The sequence below is a fragment of the Durio zibethinus genome, chromosome 25, assembly GCF_047325235.1.
Source record: "Durio zibethinus cultivar Kanyao isolate XHJ-2024 chromosome 25, ASM4732523v1, whole genome shotgun sequence".
NCBI classification, from domain to species: Eukaryota; Viridiplantae; Streptophyta; class Magnoliopsida; order Malvales; family Malvaceae; genus Durio; species Durio zibethinus.
In genome coordinates this window covers 9,845,513-9,866,955 of record NC_143186.1, presented here as the reverse complement: position 1 = coordinate 9,866,955, position 21,443 = coordinate 9,845,513, and the positions used below count along the sequence as shown (strand labels likewise).

General features: G+C 29.9%; 2 protein-coding genes and 1 pseudogene across 13 annotated transcripts; all 3 read right to left on the bottom strand.

The window, feature by feature from the left end:
* Positions 1-6,527: 6,527 nt before the first annotated feature.
* LOC111276606 (uncharacterized) lies at positions 6,528-7,646 on the bottom strand. The gene is made up of 2 exons (XM_089754714.1): positions 7,181-7,646; positions 6,528-7,077 (listed from the first exon to the last, which is right to left on the bottom strand). The coding sequence occupies exons 1-2, from the start codon at positions 7,578-7,580 to the stop codon at positions 6,740-6,742; spliced, it is 738 nt and encodes a 245-aa protein (XP_089610840.1). The 5' UTR covers positions 7,581-7,646; the 3' UTR covers positions 6,528-6,739.
* Positions 7,647-8,636: 990 nt separating this feature from the next.
* Positions 8,637-9,600, bottom strand: LOC111276026 (protein SEED AND ROOT HAIR PROTECTIVE PROTEIN pseudogene; annotated as a pseudogene).
* Positions 9,601-11,440: 1,840 nt separating this feature from the next.
* Positions 11,441-16,718, bottom strand: LOC111276029 (coatomer subunit gamma-2-like). Of its 12 annotated transcripts, XM_089754668.1 has the most exons (11): positions 16,461-16,710; positions 15,652-15,762; positions 14,167-14,243; positions 14,026-14,074; positions 13,663-13,931; positions 13,377-13,484; positions 13,093-13,189; positions 12,873-12,997; positions 12,302-12,409; positions 11,985-12,218; positions 11,441-11,685 (listed from the first exon to the last, which is right to left on the bottom strand). In XM_089754668.1, exons 6-11 carry the CDS (start codon positions 13,413-13,415, stop codon positions 11,503-11,505), a joined length of 786 nt encoding a protein of 261 aa, XP_089610794.1. In that variant the 5' UTR covers positions 13,416-13,484; positions 13,663-13,931; positions 14,026-14,074; positions 14,167-14,243; positions 15,652-15,762; positions 16,461-16,710; the 3' UTR covers positions 11,441-11,502. The 12 variants fall into 12 exon arrangements, with proteins under 12 accessions (XP_089610794.1, XP_089610790.1, XP_089610789.1 ...); XM_089754664.1 differs by lacking the exon at positions 14,026-14,074 and having other exon boundaries at positions 16,426-16,710; XM_089754663.1 differs by lacking the exon at positions 14,026-14,074 and having other exon boundaries at positions 13,663-13,865; positions 16,426-16,710.
* Positions 16,719-21,443: the final 4,725 nt, after the last annotated feature.

Here is a 21,443-nt window from a genome sequence, read left to right as displayed (position 1 = left end):
AATCCAGTTTTATAATGATTTTGGAAATGAATTACATAAATGAAAGTATTTTTTGATTTGAACCTTCATTTAATGAAAACAAGTTAAAGTTAACCGAAATCACATGGTAGACTGTGCTTTGAACCAGCTATTTCATATGGTTAACTGAACTTGTCTCACATAATGATTTTAACGCCTAATGAATGATTGGTATCTGGTAACACATTTATGGTCATGTGTCTGTATCCTCTTTTCATAAGTGCTATTAGAACTAAGCTCTTAATGTCTTAAAAGCGGCCACACTTTACACTCACATAGGTAGCTCCCATTAAAAGTATTCCTGTAACATAATACTCTAACATATTTATGTTATAGGTCTATTAAGAGTATATTACTCATCCTTTCTTTATCATTATGGGTACCTAGCACTTTTACTTTTGATGAAATTATAAATTTATTATAGCACTAGCAGTCACATACAGATGATGTATTTTATTTCATTAAACTCAAGACTTGACGTTATACTGAGCATTGAGTTGAGTTTCCATCATAGGTGACTTTACTTTATGAGCTTGAGCCCTATCCCTATTGAGGTCTTTTTTGCCAATTCTCTAGCAAGATTTTTGGTTAAAGGATTAACCAAATTTTCACTTGACACTACATGCGTTATAGTGATCATTTCATCCAAAATTAATTATTGAACATAACTATGTCTTAAACTAATATATCTAGACTTCCCATTATATACTTGACTATATGCCCTTGCTAAAGTTGCTTTACTATCACATTGAATAAAAATTAGGGAAATTGGTTTAGGCCATAAAGGAACTTCATGTAATAAATTTCTTATCTATTCAACTACTTTAGCTGTTGCAGTTAAAACAATAAACTCAATTGCCATAATGGAATCTGTTATGTATGTTTGCTTCTTGGAACCCTAAGAAATGGCACCCCCACCAAGTACAAAGATCTACCCGCTTGTAAAAGCATGACCTTTCATATTAGTAATCCAACTAACATCAAAATATCCTTCTAAAACTAAAGGATATCCACTATAACACAATCCATAATTGATTATTTCCTTCAAATACCTAAATACTCTTTTAACTACTTGCCAATGCAAGTTACTTGGATTACTTGTGTACTTAACTTTTTAACAGCAAATGCTATTTTTGGCATTGTACAAGTCATTACATACATTAGGCAACCAATTACTCTTGCATATTACAATTGACTGATTGTCCTACTATTTTTCGATGCTAATTTCAATTGAAAATCCATGGGTGTAGATACTGAAATACAATATAAAAGATCAAACTTATTAAACACTTTTTCAATATAATGTGATTGCAACAAGGTTATGTCATTATCATTTCGAATTAGTTTAATTCCAAGAATAACATCAGCTACACCCATATCTTTCATTTAAAAGTTATTTGATAAAAAAAAATTTATTTCCTTAGCTTATTCTAAATCAGTACAAAAAATTAGCATATCATTTACATATAAGTAAATTATGACTCCTTTTTCATTTTCAAATTTGCTATATATGTACTTATTGAACTCATTAATTTTAAAACCATTAGCAAGAATGACTTTATCAAATTTCTGGTGCCACAGTTTTGGCACTTGCTTAAGTCCATATAAGGATTTTACAAGCTTACAAACCTTATGTTCTTGACCTAGAATGATAAATCCTTTTGATTGTTCCATATATGCTTCTTCTTCTAATTCACCATTTAAAAATTTTGTCTTTACATTCATTTGATGTATAATCAAATTATAAATAGAGGCAAGTGAAATTAAAAGCCTAATTATAGCAGTGTTAGCTACTGGAGCATAAGTAACAAAGTAATCAATCCCTTGCTTTTGTGTAAAGCCTTTAGCTACTAACCTTGCCTTAAATTTATCTATAGTTCCATCCAACTTCTTTTTCTTTTTGAAAATCCATTTACAATCTATCGGATTAGAACTTGGTGGAAGGTCAACAAAAATCTAAGTGTTATTTCTCATTATTGAGTCCATTTTTTCATTTATTGTTTCTTTTCAAAAGGTAGAATCTTGAGACTTCATTACTGCTTCATATGTAACAAGATCAGACTCCGCATTAAAGTAATAAGAAATTTTATTATTTATACTTTCTCGAATTCTTTCAACAAGGAACATAAAGAAATCTAGTCCAAAATTTTTTGCTTTTCTAACCTTTTTACTTGTCCTGATTTCTTGACAAGGTTCATCACTAATTTCAATTTGTTCCAATGGATTTGGAATTTATTTTCCACCTATAGGATGAAATGTTTATAGTGGTTGTAGTTATTTCGAAATAGATTTAAATATATTTTTATCAAAAATTTCATCTCTTAATTTAATAACAGTGTTAACTAAAATTGAATCATTTGGTCTAATTACCATGAACCTATATGCTTTATTATTTTGTGCATATCCTATAAATATGCATTCCATTCCTCTTTCACCTAAGTTTTTCCTTTTGGGGTCTAGAATTTTAACTATAACTTTACATCCCCAAACCCTTAAGTAATAAATATTTGGTTTTCTTTTCTTCCATTGCTCATATATGGTTATTTTTGCTATTTTGTTATGAATTCTATTTAATATACGACATGATGTTAATAAAGCTTCAACCCAAAATCCTTATCCAAGACTAGAATATGATAACATTGCATTTACCATGTTTGTTAAGACCTTATACTTCCTTTCAGCTACACCATTTTGTTGTAGTGTATAAGGAGTGATAACTTGGTGGATTATTCCAATGGATTCAAAGTAACTTGAATTATAATATTCACTACCACTATCCAACCTTAAATACTTAATAAAAGATTCACATTGAAGTTCAACTTCATATTTACGTATTTTAAACTTATCAAGTACTTCATTTTTGGAATATAACAAATAAAGATAACAAAATCTAGTATAATCTTCTATGAATGTGACAAAATATTTCTTTCAAGATAATGTAGGAATGCTATGCATCTCAAAAACATCACTATAAATTAACTCAAATAATTTTGTATTTTCTTTTAACCTTAGGAAAAGAATTTCTAGTTATCTTAGTCAACATGCATGTAATACATTTATTAATGTTTTGACTAAATTCAGGAATTAATAGAAGCTTGCTCATGTCATGCAATTTTCTATAATTTAAATGACTTAATATATAATGCCATAAATATGAAGATTCAACCATATAAGCAGAAACAACATTCGTATTCTTATTAATAATATTAAGCTTGAACAGTCCTTCATACATATACCCTTTTCCCAACAAAAATTCTTCCTTTAGACAAAATAAACTTATCCGCCTTAAATAAAAGTTTGAAACCAAACTTATTCAATAAACTTTCAAACACCAAGTTTTTCCTAATTTCGGGTACATAATAAACATCATTCAAAATTAAAATTTTTTCAGAAGTGAACTAGAGGTCAACAGTCCCTTTGCCTTTGTTGTTACTGTAGAAAAAATTTTCATATAGAGGACATCATCATACTCACTTGGTTTGAATGTTGTAAACATGTTTTTATCCTTAAACACATGTTTTGTTGCCCCGAATCAACCCAACAAGATTCATCATTTTCAAGCATGTTAATCTCAGAAATCATGGTAAAAGAATTTTCAAAAGTATCACCTTTTGAAGAACATTTTTCTTTTGTAGCAACTAACATTCTTTCTTGAAATGTCTTAGCTTACCACAATGGTAATATGAGCCTTTCTCTTTGATTTTTCTTGAATTTAGGCCCATTAGTAATTTGCTTAAACTTGAACTTCTTTTTGGTAGGTTTGGTAGTTTGTCTTTCCTCCACAACATGTACTTTCACATCACCAAAATTGAAATTCTATTCTTACTTTTTGTATTCCTCTTCAATTCAAAGATGATTAGCTAAATCTTCAAAAGTGATTTCTTCCTTTTTATGATTCGGACTTCTTTTAAAGTCCTTCAATGATGAAGCAAGTTTATCTATTATAAAAGACACAATAATTATTTCATTCATGCTTATATTATAATATTTAAATTGATTAAGCATTCTTTTAATTTCACGTAGTTATTCAATCACAGAATGTCCATCAATCATATGATAATTATTGAAACTACTAACAAGATATTTCTTATTTGTTGCATCTTCTATCATATACCTAGTCTTCAATTTGTCCAATAACTCATTTGTAGCAGCCTTGTTTTGGTATGTAACAAACAGGCTGTCAGACAAACTATTCAGAATATGGCCTTTACACATGTAGTTTGCATTATCCCATTTATGCCTTTCTTTTGTTGCAACAACAGATCCTATATCATTTTTTTTAGAACTGGGATTAGTCAGAACATACGTAATTTTCAAGGATGAAAGCAGAAAACGCATCTTCTTCTGCCATCTTTGAAAATTGTCATTATTAAAACGATCCAATTTGATAAAACTAAAAGCCAATTCCTTAAGCGTTGCTTCAGTAGCCATTGTTGAACCAATAAAACCTTAAGATTGTTAGTGCAAAAAATTAAAAATTTGAAATTTCTACTTTTAGTAAATTTAAAATTTTGAGGAAAGGCTCTAAGGCATATAACGATGCCACTTTCCTTAAGGTTTTATTCGCCCCTACGGTATTATTTACTTAGTAGGTGTGCAAAAAAATTGTAGATGATAAATCTCAATGGTACAATGAAGCCCAATAACTAACAATGTTTTGTACTAACGAAATCAGTTCCCCAAGCATTCATTGACGTATTAATAAGATCACCGAACTTCTATAAAGTTTTCTATAGCAAAACTTCATAAAAAAATATAGAGTTTATTGACTAAAGAAGGAGAATTCTAAGAACTATTTTTGTATATTATCAGAAAACCAGAAGAGCTTATATAACCAATTAAATGTCTGTTTATTCTACAACCATAATTATTTATTTTGAATAGACATAAATTATTCATTTTTAACAGTTAAAAATTATCTATTTTGAAAAGATTTATCTGTCTGTTTTATACAGATTGTCTATTTCTATTAATCTATCTAATTTTGATAAACTTAACTATTTATTTATTTTAGACAAACTTAATTAATCAAACACTTAACTGTTTGTTTGTCAAGTGTCATTAATTAAATATTAATATTAATTATTTAATTAATGCAAGACCTACCAAGCTTAAAAATCTAAGCTCATGATCCATTATCCACTTAAGTCCAACAAAAATAGACTTTTACTCATCTTAATTTAAATTATTATCTTATTTGATCTTGTCCAACATGAAATTATTTTTCATGTTTTATTTTGAAAATTTCTAACGAATTATATTTGTACCTTACACTTTTAATGTAAAAAAAAGAAAGCAATATGTATATTAATTTCTACTAATTTTACTTAATTCTCAATTTTATTATTAGATTAAAATATTAACTAATTTTAATCTATCTATTTTCTTATTAATCTTGTCGATCGACATTGATTATTAATTTCTAAATTCAAACTAATTTAATTTAATTCGAAACATTATTATATTAATAATTTATTTTTAAATATATACATCTAACTCTAATTATATATTTTTTAATAATTTTAAAAGAGAAAGATCCATTTACATAATGTAAATTTTTTTTAATTTTAATAGATTTAAGAGATAAAAGATAAATAAAAATAAAAAAATAATTTAATTTCATATCTTAAATCGACAAAAATTAATAGTTAAACGATGTGTAAAATTAAAAATTGGAAATTCATTAAAAATACTATAATAACAAACCTACAATATGAAATGGGTAAGCTGGACTGGACTCATGCTTTGGCTTACTAAAGAAAGATTGAGATCAAGAAAATAGAGAACCAACGGAAACGATGGGTAACCTTTTCTAAAAGTAAGAAGGGTTTACTTAAGAAAGCTGCCCAATTATCAATGCTGAGTGGGGAAGAGATTGGTGTTATCATAATTTCAGAACAAGGAAGGGTTTATACTTCTGAGAATGCTGATTAGTTGAACGTCTTCTGCTCTCTCAAAACATTATCAAAGATGATGATAATGATGATGAAGTTGATGACATGATTGATGATGAAGAGAAAGTGGATGATAATCAACGTGGATTTTGGTGGAACCAAACTGTTGATTTTGTGAAGATCAATGATGGGAGACAGTTTAGTACAGGTTAATGAAGATGGAGACAATTTGCAAGGTTTGAAGAAGAAAGCAGAAGATAGAATGAAGGAGATGAAGGGTATAAACTGTTTGATTGATCTAAATAAAGCTCCTGATGAGCAGTTTTCTTGAAAAGGCAGCAAAGGGTTTTTGTTAATGTTGGAATATTTCTTTGACAATTCAATACCCACGGAGTAGGGAATAGATTTTGGTAGCTGCTTTCATGGTTAGATTTCTAGTATTAGTTTCAGTGATCAGGCAACTTGCAAATCAATCCAGATGCATTTGTAAATTCGGTATTGTGTTTTTGTAATTCTTGAGTACTGACAGGATTTGTTTTTTACTGGCTACTTTTTCAAGAAATTTTACTTATTGCTATTTTCATGTATTAGAAAATATTGTTATTGCTTAGCAAAGCACACTACACATGTCAATCGGCAGAGGCTGCAACTCCAGCTTTGCCAATAAAAAATCGTCATTGAACAACAAAAACCATTAGCCACCAAAGAAAGAACAAAAGTAAACCAGAAAAGAATCAACTCCAGTAGCCTTCTTCAATCCAAAAACAGAACAAAAAAAAATGGTGGAAAAGAAACAGAATGTTGTTCATGAAGAATAAACTCAAATTCTAGTAACTATTAGGGACTGAGTTAGGTTCAGAGGTGAAGAAGAAAGACCCCACGGAATACAATTTTGAATGCTTCTCATTGAGAACTCGATAGCTGCCAGAAAGAGGAGCACCAATAATCCCTTTGTTGACATTTGTTGGAACATTGCAGGTTTCCAATGGAGACCTTTCAAGGAATGCTTTGCAATCTTTAAGCTTCAAAGACTTATCAGCCACACTTAAAGAAGACACTGTTGCAAAGAAGTAACCCTTTGCATCAGTTGGTACACTGCAAATAGGTAGAGTTTTCTCGTGACCAATCTCATCAACAGCTTGACATGTTACCTTTGCTAAAGCCCCTGCAGTCGCAGGAAATTAAGAAATTTATTAGTAAAAATATGAATGATAGTGAAGCTGAATACTTAATTTTAGTCAAAGTCACAATTTAGAAAGACACATTACCTTGAATTGGATAATGCTTGGGACCTGATTTACATAAAACAAGCCCTTCAACAGCAATGGACCAAAGCGTTTCTTTTTCTTCTGGCTCTGGCTTGTAGTTGTTTTGTTTTGTGCCATAATTGGGCTTTTCTTCTCCTTCTGGTTTCCTATCATAACCAGGTTTCTCTTCGGGATTTGGCTTGTAAATGACTGGTTTTTCACCATAATCAGGCTTTTTCTCTCCTTGCTTTGAACCATACTCGGGCTTTGCTTCTCCTTCTGGCATTTGCTGAGGGCTATCAGCTGGAATTCCATGATAACCATATTTAGATGAATCATTACCATAATCAGCAGCAAAAGCAATGACTAGCAATGACAAGAGAAGCAATAAGAAAGGAACAAAGAAGCGAGTGAAAGCCATGACTATACCTTCCAATACAATTAATCTGCAATGTAAATTATAAAGCCGAAAAGAGAAAGAAATATGGATGGATGAAGTGTAGGGCTTTCCTCCAATGCCTTTTATAAGGAGAAAATTGGGTCCAACATAAGACATAAATGACAAATGCTTGCCAATATTAGTAAGATTAAGAAAATAAAATACAAAAAATAAAAAATAAAAACTTGGTTACACGATTTATGGCATGCAACGTGTTGTGGACTTGGCTTGCACTACTGGTAAACTTGCATAAATGCCAACATTACAAACATTATGCCTTGCACACAGTTATCATAGCTAAACCCCTGAATCAAACAAATATGTTTTTAACATTTTAGGCTAATTAAATAAATTTTAAATGAGAATTCAAAGATTTGGTTGGTGCATGATTCTCTTTCATAACAACTTGAATTCAAATCCTCAAATCAATTTATATAAAAAATTTGTCTTCATCTGCTTAGCTTAATGACCAAGACAACCTTAAAGAAGACATTAAAGCTGAGGTTCAAATCTCAGCCTTCTCTTTCTTTTTAATGTAAGACTCTACCCCTCTTGAATGATCAAAAAAAATTTTATATAAAAAACAAAAAAGGAAAGACGTCAATAATCACATTTGTTAGTAAAATGTCATAATTTTAGTTTCAATAATTAAGGTTTAATTTTTGGCAAATTCAAAAATGTATAAAAAAAAAAGTTGCATATGAACAATTTGCTAATATTGAAATTTTTTATACTCTCAATTTGTTTGCTTTGGAAAACAAGGGAAAAAATATAAATAATTAACCATATATATTCTTAATAATTTATTAAATTAACTATTTTATCCTTAAATAATCATTTTTATGAAATTAAAATATTAACTAATTTTTATTTTTTTTTCTTATTACCATTGAAATTCTGGTTCCTTAAATGATGCCCGTATGCAAACATATGCAAACTTGAATTAAAATTTGCCTTACTCATAATCAATTTCAAAATCACATTGCCTGCCAATTTGCTTGATATCAAATTGCTTTATTGCTTAGTAAAGCTCATTACACATATCAATCGGCAGAGGCTGCAACTCCAGCTTTGCCAATAAAAAATCATCATTAAACAACAAAAACCATTAGCCACCAAAGAAAGAAAAGTAAACCAGAAAAGAATCAACTCCAGTAGCCTTCTTCAATCCAAAAACAGAACAAAAAAAAAATGGTGGAAAAGAAACAGAATGTTGTTCATGAAGAATCAACTCAAATTCTAGTAACCATTAGGGACTGAGTTAGGTTCAGAGGTGAAGAAGAAAGGCCCCACGGAATACAATTTTGAATGCTTCTCATTGAGAACTCGATAGCTGCCAGAAAGAGGAGCACCAATAATCCCTTTGTTGACATTTGTTGGAACATTGCAGGTTTCCAATGGAGACCTTTCAAGGAATGCTTTGCAATCTTTAAGCTTCAAAGACTTATCAGCCACACTTAAAGAAGACACTGTTGCAAAGAAGTAACCCTTTGCATCAGTTGGTACACTGCAAATAGGTAGAGTTTTCTCGTGACCAATCTCATCAGCAGCGTGACATGTTACCTTTGCTAAAGCCCCTACAGTCACAGGAAATTAAGAAATTTATTAGTAAAAATATGAATGATAGTGAAGCTGAATACTTAATTTTAGTCAAAGTCACAATTTAGAAAGAGACATTACCTTGAATTGGATAATGCCTGGGACCTGATTTACATAAAACAAGCCCTTCAACAGCAATGGACCAAAGCTTTTCTTTTTCTTCTGGCTCTGGCTTGTAATTGTTTTGTTTTGTGCCATAATTGGGCTTTTCTTCTCCTTCTGGTTTCCTATCATAACCAGGTTTCTCTTCGGGATTTGGCTTGTAAATGACTGGTTTTTCACCATAATCAGGCTTTTTCTCTGCTTGCTTTGAACCATACTCGGGCTTTGCTTCTCCTTCTGGGCTTTGCTTCTCCTTCTGGCATTTGCTGAGGGCTTTCAGCTGGAATTCCATGATAACCATATTTAGAAGAATCATTACCATAATCAGCAGCAAAAGCAATGACTAGCAATGACAAGAAAAGCAATGAGAAAGGAACAAAGAAGCGAGTGAAAGCCATGACAATATCTTCCAATACAACTAATCTGCAATGTAAATTATAAAGCCGAAAAGAGAAAGAAATATGGATGGATGAAGTGTAGGGCTTTCCTCCAATGCCTTTTATAAGGAGAAAATTGGGTCCAACATAAGACATAAATGATAAATGCTTGCCAATATTAGTAAGATTAAGAAAATAAAATACAAAAAATAAAAAATAAAAACTTGGTTACACGATTTATGGCATGCGACGTGTTGTGGACTTGGCTTGCACTACTGGTAAACGTGCATAAATGCCAACATTACAAACATTATGCCTTGCACACAGTTATCATATCTAAACCCCTGAATCAAACAAATATGTTTTTAACATTTTAGGCTAATTAAATAAATTTTAAATGAGAATTCAAAGATTTGGTTGGTGCATGATTCTCTTTCATAAAAACTTGAATTCAAATCCTCAAATCAATTTATATGAAAAATTTGTCTTCAACTGCTTAACCTAATGATCAAGACAACCTTAAAGAAAATATTAAAGTTGAGGTTCAAATCCCAACATTTCCCCTCCTTTTTATTGTAGGACTCTGCCTCTCTTGAATGACCAAAAAAAAAATTTATATAAAAAAAAAAAGGAAGGAAGTCAATAATCATATTTGTTAGTAAAATGTCATAATCTTGTTCCAATAATTAAGGTTTAATTTTTGACAAATTCAAATATGTATAAAGAAAAGTTGCATATGAACAATTTGCTAATATTGAAATTTTTTATACTCTCAATTTGTTTGCTTTGGAAAACAAGGAAAAAAATATAAATAATTAACCATATATATTCTTAATAATTTATTAAATTAACTATTTTATCCTTAAATAATTATTTTTATGAAATTAAAATATTAACTAATTTTTATTTTTATTTTCTCATTAACATTGAAATTCTGGTTCCTTAAATGATGTCTCTATGCAAACATATACAAACTTGAATTAAAATTTGTTTTACTCATAATCAATTTCAAAATCACATTACCTGCCAAACTGCTTGATAAGTATACCATAATTGAATGTTCAACAGATATCGAACTTTAATTAATTATACCTCTAATTTTATTTATTTTTTATTAGTATTGAAGTTTTTAATTATTAAAGTAAATTTTTTAATCTAACAATATTACTTTCATTTGTAAGATTCTAATAGTATGTCATGTGTATTTTTTTTGTTTTAATTATCTATGCTTTAAAGGATAATTATTTTACTGTGTGAAAACTTAAAAACCTTTATTTCCTTTTTAATTTTTTTCACCGTTTGTTTGATTGAACCAATATTTATAGGAGTAAAAAATCTAATCTCATCGTTTTACCTTCCACGAATCACTACAAAAAAAAAAACCTTGTACGGGATGAAATTTTTTGTCCGTAAGCGTCAATTTTCTATTGGTAATAATATTACCAACAAATTTACCAACGAAAAATTTTTGTCAATGTTAATCCAGTCAATAATGCTATTCCGTCAATAAAAATCAAAATTCATTGATAATTATCAACAAATTTTACGTCAATAATAAAATTATTAACGATAAAAATTATTGACAAAAATTCTATCAATAATTACATATCATAAAATCTATCAATAAATTCATCAGTAATATTTATTTTTCGATTATATTTCATATATTTTATTTATAATTTTTATCATTTTATTTTTTTTAAATTATTTTTAAAATAATTAAATGAATACTAAATATATATAAATAGAAATAATAAATAAACAAAATGCTCCATCTTGTTTATAAAAGAATGTAAAATATTTTACAAAATTATTTATAAATTCTATTAAATAAAAATACAAAAATTACATATATGTCTCAACAACTGCACCATTGCCTCCAAGTGTATTAAGATTAGAGTGCAGCCCTGACACGAACCATTGCAAGTTTGGCAATGCCTATGTTTAGAAATTAAACTTTCCATGTCAATATTGCAGTTAGTGACAGCCATGGGATGAGTCATTGCAACCTCAAAAGAAATGAAGTCAGACAGTCAGAAATCAGAAAGCACAGAAAATATATGCATCTCAACCAGAAAGAAACAATAATCATTTATGATTGAAAAGTGATTAAACGTCTTCTAAACAATATAGTAATTAGTAACAACACTTTCAACAAGCTCCATAAGTGTGTTTGAACTTCTGAAATTTGCAGAAGAAACTATCCTAGCCCCTCTCACCAAAATTCTTGGCTTTCATTTTGTTGAACCAACAACATAGATATCTATACAATAGCATGACATTACTGAGCAAAGGAAAATAAATCAACCTTGTTCAAAGTACAAACTGCAGCAAATCTCAACACCGGCTTAGAAGAGCTTAAAAAGAGTTGAAGAACTGTAATTGCTGGAGTCAATTCTCGGCTTGTCACACCATTGAGCTTTGTGATTGCTCTAGCAGCCTCAACAATCACTATCTCAGCCTTATAGCGCAGACAGCCCTCATGAAAATCATAAAAAGGGCGGTCCCCCATTTGAGTGTTGTTGGCTGACTCACGAATAACCTGCAGATTTGCCAATTACTTTATAATGTTCATGAACCAAAAGGTTGGCAAAAGGGCAAAGATAATTTATAGATGGTGAATACCTGACTACTATAAGGTATCAATAGGCATTGGGCTAAAGGTGAACGGACACTTCCCCTAGTCAAACTACTAACCAGCTTACTAACAGCTAGTCTATCGTTTAGCCGTATCTGCAAGTATGAAAGCCCATATATTCATCATAGATGTGATTTAATTTTACACAAATTGACAAGATCCAATTTAATGATCATCATTCCAAATCCAACCTTGAATATACACACACATGCAAGCATGCAAAAATACCGTAGGTTCTACCGCATAAAAAAGACTTTACTTTCCTTTGTCTCGTACATTTTTGCTACCACTTACTGCAGATAAACCTATAAGTACTGTTCTAACTTGGCTAATGAGCTAAGCATGAAATATCTTAAAATCCAGTAAAAACAAACCCAACAAGGTTGCTAAAATAAATCAGAACATACGAAAATACTTGACTACAACCTATTTTAAGGAAGATTCTTATCTTCATAAGCACAAGACGTAAATTGGTTAACAGGTTAGGCCTGAATCTAGCAACTAACTACAACTACCAAATAGAACCCCAAAAATTTTCAACCAAAGAATGTAACATACCTGGTGGAGCAATGCCAGAGCATGAAACTGCACAAGGGTTGCTTTGGATTGAACAAGCTTCTTGAACGTCATTATTCCATTGTTTGACAATCTCAGGCATTGTTTGCCAAAATATTTACGACATGCTAACAAGTCATTAGAGTTTTGATAATTAATTTAAAAACTATATGAAAACCAACCCCCCCCCCCCCCCCCCCCCCAAAAAAAAAAAAAGTAATACCACTGACTAAGGCAGCACTTGCAACAACTGGGCTTTTGTCAACAATTGCTTGTTTCAAGTATCTCTCAATCTGGGTTAGAAGAGTTCCATCTGTTATCTGACAAAGCACACAAATAGCATTTGCTCAATGTATATCAGTCTTGCTAGTCATGTCCCTCATAAGGGAGCTTGTGACAATAACAACCTCTCTCAACGGAAATAAGCATTAGTTGGTATCTAAATTTGCACAGATGCATGCACACAAAACTTTATTCAACAAGCTTGGAAACTTAAAGATATACAACCTCTAATGGAGATAGCTCCTTTATCATCACGCAGACCATTCACCTCAAGCCTATATCCCTAGATTGGAAGAGCATTGTCACAGCAAAGAAAACTTCTGCCACTTCAACCTGTTCATATAACACAGAAAATAGTCATTCAACAAGGGAAAATTTCATGACAATGCAGCATATTTCCTTCAATATACACACTTAATATATTAGAAATCCACAACGTAACAAACTGGAAAAAAAAAAAAAAAAAGAAATAGATCTAACCGTTTCTGGCACAATTAAAAAGAAAACTGACCTTAGTGAATGTTTCTCCTTGGTTCAGTAGATAAAGAAGGTTTGTGATAACCTACATAACAATTTGAATTGAAACACGTAATTCTGCCCCAGTGGGACCTTTTTGCTAGTGACAATGGGTGCCTGGTGCACCATTCCTGCACCCAATTGCACAGCCTGTCAACTCAACCCATTATATGGTCTCTCTCCCTTGCACACTGTTGCCTATGTCCATAGAATAACATGTTTGTTTCCAAATTCACAATGAAACTCAGGCTTAATATTATGGACCTGGAATTGTATGCAATAAAGCAGGAGTAAAACACATGGAATTGTATGCATGGCCATGATTTTGACCTCAATTAATTCCCTTTTCTCTAGGTACCTGATAAAAGTACGGAGTTGAATTTTAAGGGATCCCACTCATACAACCTCTGATTTTCAGATTGCAAACATGCAGCTTAGAGATTTAATGATTCAAATCATAAATGTATGATTAACAAGAAAAAATAAAAAAATAACTCACAACTTGTGGAACTGCTTGTCAACTTGATAACGATCATCGTTATACTTCCATGAAGGCTGAACCGCCATGTTGGCAGGCTGCATTCAAATAAAAAGAAAAAGCAGAGCTATAATATTGGACATTCAATTCAAAAAATGCAAGCAAACAAGAAAATAAATCGGACAACCACACATATAGCAACAGGGAAAGGAGATATCAATAATTACATAATCAAATCCCATTGCCTCCACCAATTATAAATGGTTTAGTACGTGCTTAATATCCAATTATAAATTGGACAACCATACATATAACAACAGGGAAAGGAGATATCATTACTGTTATTGATTTTCCTCTCGTCAGAAGTAGCATCCGTGCTTGCTCGAAAAGTTGAGTAAATAAAACCAACACTAAAATAAGGACCATGGCAAATCATTACAATTTAAAAATACCAGTTCACTACTACAATTGCTTATCAGACTTCTGAAGATAGCTTAAGCACTAGGTCTGACAGCTTGTCAATATGCAGTGCAACGCTTGTTAGATATTCAATTTTCCTTTTATGTAACTCAAACTCATGTTCGAATATGGACATTTCTATTGCCTGGCACAAGTGCTTTCAGTTTTTCTTAAGTTTTCCTTGTATCTATGACTATTTGGGATGATTTGCTTATATCCATGTGTACTTTGAAGCATCTAACTCGTATCTGCACAAGTACATTACAAAAATTGAAGAGTTGAAGTAACTTATCCATCATCCTGACAACTACCTACTCTGAATCTTCCACAAGACCAAATGCTTCAAATAAAGAATTTATGATTTTATTTGTGTTTTGAATTTGATACAATAAATATCTAAATGTCATCCTTGAGAGTTTCTAGATCATAGAATAAACAAAGAAAATTTCTTAGACAATCTAAGCAATGGTTTAATAATGGCAACAATAACCTTTTTCAATTCTATACCAGGGCATCATGCGTAAGCATTACAATCTAGAGCGTTACTTTTGAACACAGACGGCAGAAAGCAGAAGGCAGAAAGCAGAAGGCAGAAGCTAGAAGGCAGAAGGCACATATAATTGGAGAAAACTATGGAGAAGAAATAAAAAATCAACCTTAGTCTAAGTGCCTACAAAAAGGATATAAAAAACAACATTTTAATCTAGCAGATGCCAAAGGTGACGCTACTCCAGCGTCAGCAACTTTATACAGAAATATATTCAATGGAAGATAAGCAAAATACTAAGAGTATCATCTAGAACAAGCAAATTAACAAGGTCGAATCAATATAAAAAAATTTCTTTTGAGAGCCAGTCAAGCTAAACTGACACTTTAAAACCTTTAAGCTTATTACATGCCTAAAGTAAAACTTACAACCATGCATATTATACACATGGCAATATGCCACTCTCTTGGCATTATTATCTAGAAAGATAGAAGTTTTATAATGAATAGAATGATAGTAGAAAACGAAGAAAACCTTCACCCATTAAAATAATTTGTTACCTTCTTTTCTAAACCAATGACTTCAGAAGCCAATATATTAGCGCGTACATCAGCTGCATTACATTCCAATCATGCATTTGCATATTCCATTTTAAAAGACTCAAGCTCCGCCTGCAAATATCAAACATTAGATATAGCAAGAAAACAGCAAAAGAATACAATGAAATAAAGAGTAAAAACTGTTTATAAAACGTATATTTCTGATATCTAAAGTTCCTCATCCCATTCAAACATCATGAAATGAAAAACACAAGAAAATAAAATGCAAATCAACACACATTGAGCACAGCATTTTGCAGTACAAGACAAACCAAAGCTGCATCCTAACAATTCTTTTGCAACCAAAGAAAACTATTGCAAACAAAGGATTTACTGAACTATCCACTGCATGAGCAGAATTACATTACCAAACAGAGAATTCTACCACCTCCTTATTTCCCCTATGAAGATAACACCAGTACAATATAATGCTTCTACTTCATCATATTATTAGTCACCGGTAAACATGAGGTGGAATCTGGGAATAATAGACACACTCCACCTTCATGGATCATTTTATAGATTAAAAGTAAAACAGCTAATCTCTTCAAACAAAAGAGTGTTACTTTTCTTCCTCCTCTAATGATAAATAATGGCCATAAAAAATTGCTATAAAAACTCTCTGTAAATCTCCAATTCCCTAAGCCAAAAACATAAATTCTCAGCACAAATCCCCTTGCCCAAGCTGAACCATGAAATTTTATTTTATATTGGCGCAAACACAGCCTTAAAAACCTGTTTGAACCCAGCTAAAGGAGAAAAGACAGTACAGCAGCATCGGTAGCATCTTTATTCTACTGCTGTCTATTGCATCTTTATTCATACCGATTTACAGGCCGGCGACTTTCTCACGGTGGGAGGAGAGGGAGGGAGAGGGAGAGAGAGAGAGGGATTAGGAAGGGGGGGGATTTTGCGGAAAATGGGTTTTCCCTGTTCTGGGAAGGGGATTTGAAATTTATTCAGTCTGGTTATCGACGGAAAATTTTCGTCTGTAAGATATTCAATCGGTAATTTTTGCTACAAATAATGTTAATTTCATCGGTATCCCGTTGATAATAGACTTTTTTTGTCAATTATATTTACTTAATATTTTATTAATAATTTATCGATAATTACTAACGAAAAAATTTTATAAATAAAATTTTGTTGGTAATATATTTTTTAAGTGAATGTTATTAATTTTATTTTATTTTTATTTCTTTGCGGTTATAATTTTTTTATCTCTTTCATTCGATAAATCCTTAAAGGGAGAAGAATGTGAATTTCATTTAAGATCTTCGAACCTTTTGTCTTCCACTTTTATTAAATGTTTTAACTTTTTATTAATTTTTTTAAAATAATTAATAATGAAAAGGATTACTTTCAGAAGAAAGGAAAGATCGGCTTCTAAAAGCCTTTTCAATTTCTTAAAAAAAAAAAAAGAAAAAAACTTATTTTTATAATCTTTTTCTTTTTAATTTATTGATAAACTTTCATTTCAAAGAAACCAAAATCTTTCTTGTTTTTCTTATTGATTTAATCAATATCATCATCCATAAAAATTCTTCAATTATTATAATTATTGCGGTTATTGATTTGGGTAAGTTAATAATTTAAATGAGTTTAAATTTGTTTTTAAGCGTACATATCATAATCGTTCTTAAATTCATTATGCATTTGATCAAAGTTAATATTTTTACTGACTGTATATTATTTTTGAAAAAAAAAATTGTCAGATAGCAATTCAACTACAAATATAGTGTCTTACACCTCTAATTAAAGTATGTTTTTTATAATGTTTATTTTTTTGTTGATTAATGTTGCCTTAATGGTGTGTTTTATTAAAGAAATATTTGTCAATTATTATAAACCTTTTAAAAAGTTTATTCGAGAGCCATCAATAACATTGGAGGAGGAGTATCTTGTCACTCAAATTAAGGTATGTTTATGTTAAATGTTAATTACTTGATTCATGAACATTGATACTATAATGTATTTAATCAAAGATATTTTGGTTATTAAAATGAAAGTTTAATATAAGAAAGCCATGTTAGTTGTTGAGACTATTGTTGTCAACTTCCTCAACCTATGATTCGATTACATTAATAGAAAGCTAACATTTATATCTCAATCTAGAAAAAAATAGAGCTAAAATATTGAAATCTTAAGAGGAACTAGAAATAGAATAAATTCTCAACCAACATGTTATAGGACAACTTTTAAAAGAAAGAAAAACAGCCACACCAATTTATACCAACAATATACAATAGATAGCTTTAGATGAGCTAGAAAACAATGAAACTTTTAAGTTTCCTTCAACTATCACCTGAACAAATAGTGTTCGTAGTAATGAGTTGTTTCGAACTAATATTATTTTTGAAGAAACTAGTATTTGTGTGTACAAACTTACTTTTCAAAGAAATTGTTAGAAACAAACAACTGATATTTATGCTTATGATTATTAAGACTTATTTATGGACTCATGTTTATTATTATAAAAAACTTATCCAAACATTACATTATGTGCTATAATAAAAACTTAGGTTTTGCAAATTATCTTTAGATTGAAAAATGTTTTGATACATTTAATGTTTTACAAATAAGTAAACTTTTTGTAGAAAAAAATGGAAAACCGGCAATGAACTACCATTACATTCAATCTTAGGTAAGACTACATTTGACCTACAACGAAAGGTGAAATAGATCATTGGTGACTTACAATGATGACCTAATTCATGCAATTTTTTAGTCATTTATGACAACGTAGTCATCAGTTATGCTAATGATATTTATCTTAAACAAAAGGTAATCCTTACACCATATAATGAAACTGTACATTATCAACCATCATGTTTTGTCTTTTGTTCCAAGAGAACTAAAAAAATACCTTAGCTTTGTCTCAATATTTCTTGAAACCATTAACACATCAAACTAAGATCTCTTTTACCTGTCAGAATTTCTAAATTAGTTGACATTTCTTATAATTGCAAATCTTGAACTGATTTTGAAAAAAGGTTGTGTAATCTTGTTGGTATGGAACATTAATCAAAGCCTTGGTTTATGCAATGGAACTAAGCTTATTGTTATACAACTAGTTAAAAATGTTATTGAAAATAGAATCATTACTTGGAATCATATTGGTGACAAAGTATTCATTCCAAGAATTGTTATTATGACAATGAAATATCAAAAATGGTCATTTGTTTTGAAAATGAAACAATTTCGATTAGGTTGTCATACGCAATGACTATAAATAAAAGTGAAGGACAAACATTAGATTTTGTTGGTTTATATTTACCTAAACCAGTTTTTAGTCATGGCCAGCTTTATGTTGCTCTATCAAAAATTATATCTTATAAATGACTTAAAATTTTAATAAAAAATAAGAATGAATTAAATATAAAGGTAACTAAAAATGTTATCTTTCATGAAATTTTTGAAGATTTGATCCCAGGTATAAATTAGTAATACTTTTTACATACAAATAGTTAAAAATATTCTTCTACGCCTTTAATAGTTGATTATTATTTCTATCTCATATTACTTTTTTTTAATAGGTTTACTTTATGTTGTTTACTGCCTTTACAATAATCAACTGACTAACATTTATTTCTTTCAGTTGAGTAACTGAAACTTCCATTGAACAACCAAGTCAAGGAATTCATCATCCAAAACCAAAGTTTTGTATATAAACCAAAAATATTAATTATGCCTTAAAAAAGAATTAGTAATACAAAACCCTATAGAACATTGCATTTACTGAATGCCTTTAAATCATTTGTCATAGAAAAGATTACCAACAATAATGTTTTACTATTTTGTAATAACAATTTCAATTTTTCAACAATAATGGCACACATCATGGTATCAAATCTCAAAAATAAAAATAAAAAATGTATAGTTGAGGTTAAGATACTCCGTCTTTGTAGTTCAGTCAATCATCAAGCAAACAACTCTCTGATTAACCAGGATTTTTTTGCCATTGTCAAAGAGGTAAACTTCTAAAAATTAATGTGTTTACAATTTATAACAACCTTTAATCTTTTACACATTAATAAATTTATAAATATGCTAATGTTCATTGCATAAAATGATACTTTGAAAACCAGAATAATGTTATTCATGGAATTATCAAACCAACTGATATGGCTGCATAAGAAAATATCCTAAAAGAAAATGATGTTTTTCTTATTTCCAACTTCTTTGTAAGTGAAAGAAAAAAGCTATACGATGTTGTTCTTAACCCATATACCATTAACTTTGTTAAAACAACAAAGGTAATTAAGTCAAGCAAGGTACTTGGCAGCTTCCTTGCTTATCACTGCAACTTTTTCAAAATTAAAAAACTGAAAAAAAAAAAAAATAATGAAATACTATCAAGTAATTTATTATTTTTAAATAAGTTGTATCATTTTTATCACTACAACAAAGAGTTTTACATTTCGATACTAATTTCTTATTTTGCCTCAGATGTCATTAGAATAATAGTTAGCATTGGGAAAATAACATCCACCTATGTTAGAGAAAGCTATAAAGCAGTCACAAAAAAAAAAAATCTTGAAATTCAAATATCAAAGTTTGTTCCACTCAAAAAATTTGAATCTATATACTATCACAAACAGATGTAAATTTACATATAAATGTTTTTTGCAAAAATGATATCATAGGTGTTACACTTTGGGGAGACTTTGCACACAAGCTAAAAAAGGAATAATTCTTGAAAGATCAAAAGAATCTAACCATTATTTTTGTTGCAAAGACTGTAACAAAATACATAGATCAGTATCTCTTAACTCTTTCATACAATTTTAAGAAAATTTTATATGTTTTTGTTTTATTTTTCTAAGTTCTAATTGGTAAATAGGTTTTTGGAAATCTAAAACAGCTTTCACACGAAAAAAAGGGGCAACTTTCAATAGTTACATGTTCTGCTTCAAGAATCATTGTTAAGCCTAACATTACTAAAGCTAATGATTTCAAAAGAGAGTAAATTAGAAAAAAAAAAAAACTATCTCATAATTACATTTACAATTTCCCATTATGAAAAAGTTTGAAATTTTTTTTAGGTGTTATCGTCAAAACAATAAAGTCCAACTCTTAAAACTGAACATTACACCCAAACTTCCACCAGAAGATGAGAAAAAACAAAGCAGAATGATAATTAAAGAACTGCTTAAAATTGAACCAAAGAAAGCAATGGTAACCTTTTAAAGTTTATTTATCTTTTTTTGCAAATTGTTTTCAATAACTTTTCTTGATACAAAATATTAATTTTACAATTCTAGAACATTAAGTTTACCTGTTTAATAAAAATTATTGAAATCGATGCTTCCCAAAGATGGTTCTACAACTCTTACACTAAATGCAATAAGATAGTAATACCATGTGATGGAAAGTTTTGGTGCTCTAAACACAATGGAAAAGTTCATAATCCCAGGTTTGAATCATTTTATAAAATAAAATTCTTTTCTTAAACATATTTTTTCCCTTTCAACCATTACAAACATTTACTTTACATATGCAAACAGCTAATAACAATAGAGGATCATACTAGAATTATGCAATTCATGTTTTTTGGGAATCTAAAAATAGATTGGTGAAAGAATCAATGATGGCTCTTCTCACATTAGCAAAAAGAAACCTTACAGTGCTTCAAATCCCTTTGAAAAATCTCAAAAATCAAAAAAGAGTTTTTCAAGTTTCATTATCAAAGCAAGCCTTAGAGAAATGTGAAATACATTTTCGGTTCATACCATATATCAGCTTGATGATGA

Bases quoted from the DNA above. Each gene is read 5' to 3' on its own strand.
- LOC111276606 (XM_089754714.1), bottom strand. From the start codon at position 7,580: ATGGCTTTCACTCGCTTCTTTGTTCCTTTCTTATTGCTTCTCTTGTCA. The intron at 7,078-7,180 runs GTAATGTGTCTT...CTGCGACTGCAG, and splicing joins CAAGCATTATCCAATTCAAG to GGGCTTTAGCAAAGGTAACA.
- LOC111276029 (XM_089754664.1), bottom strand. From the start codon at position 13,415: ATGGTCTGCGTGATGATAAAGGAGCTATCTCCATTAGAG. The intron at 12,998-13,092 runs GTATTACTTTTT...ATGACTTGTTAG, and splicing joins AAGTGCTGCCTTAGTCAGTG to CATGTCGTAAATATTTTGGC. The intron at 12,219-12,301 runs GTATTCACCATC...GCAAATCTGCAG, and splicing joins TGATACCTTATAGTAGTCAG to GTTATTCGTGAGTCAGCCAA.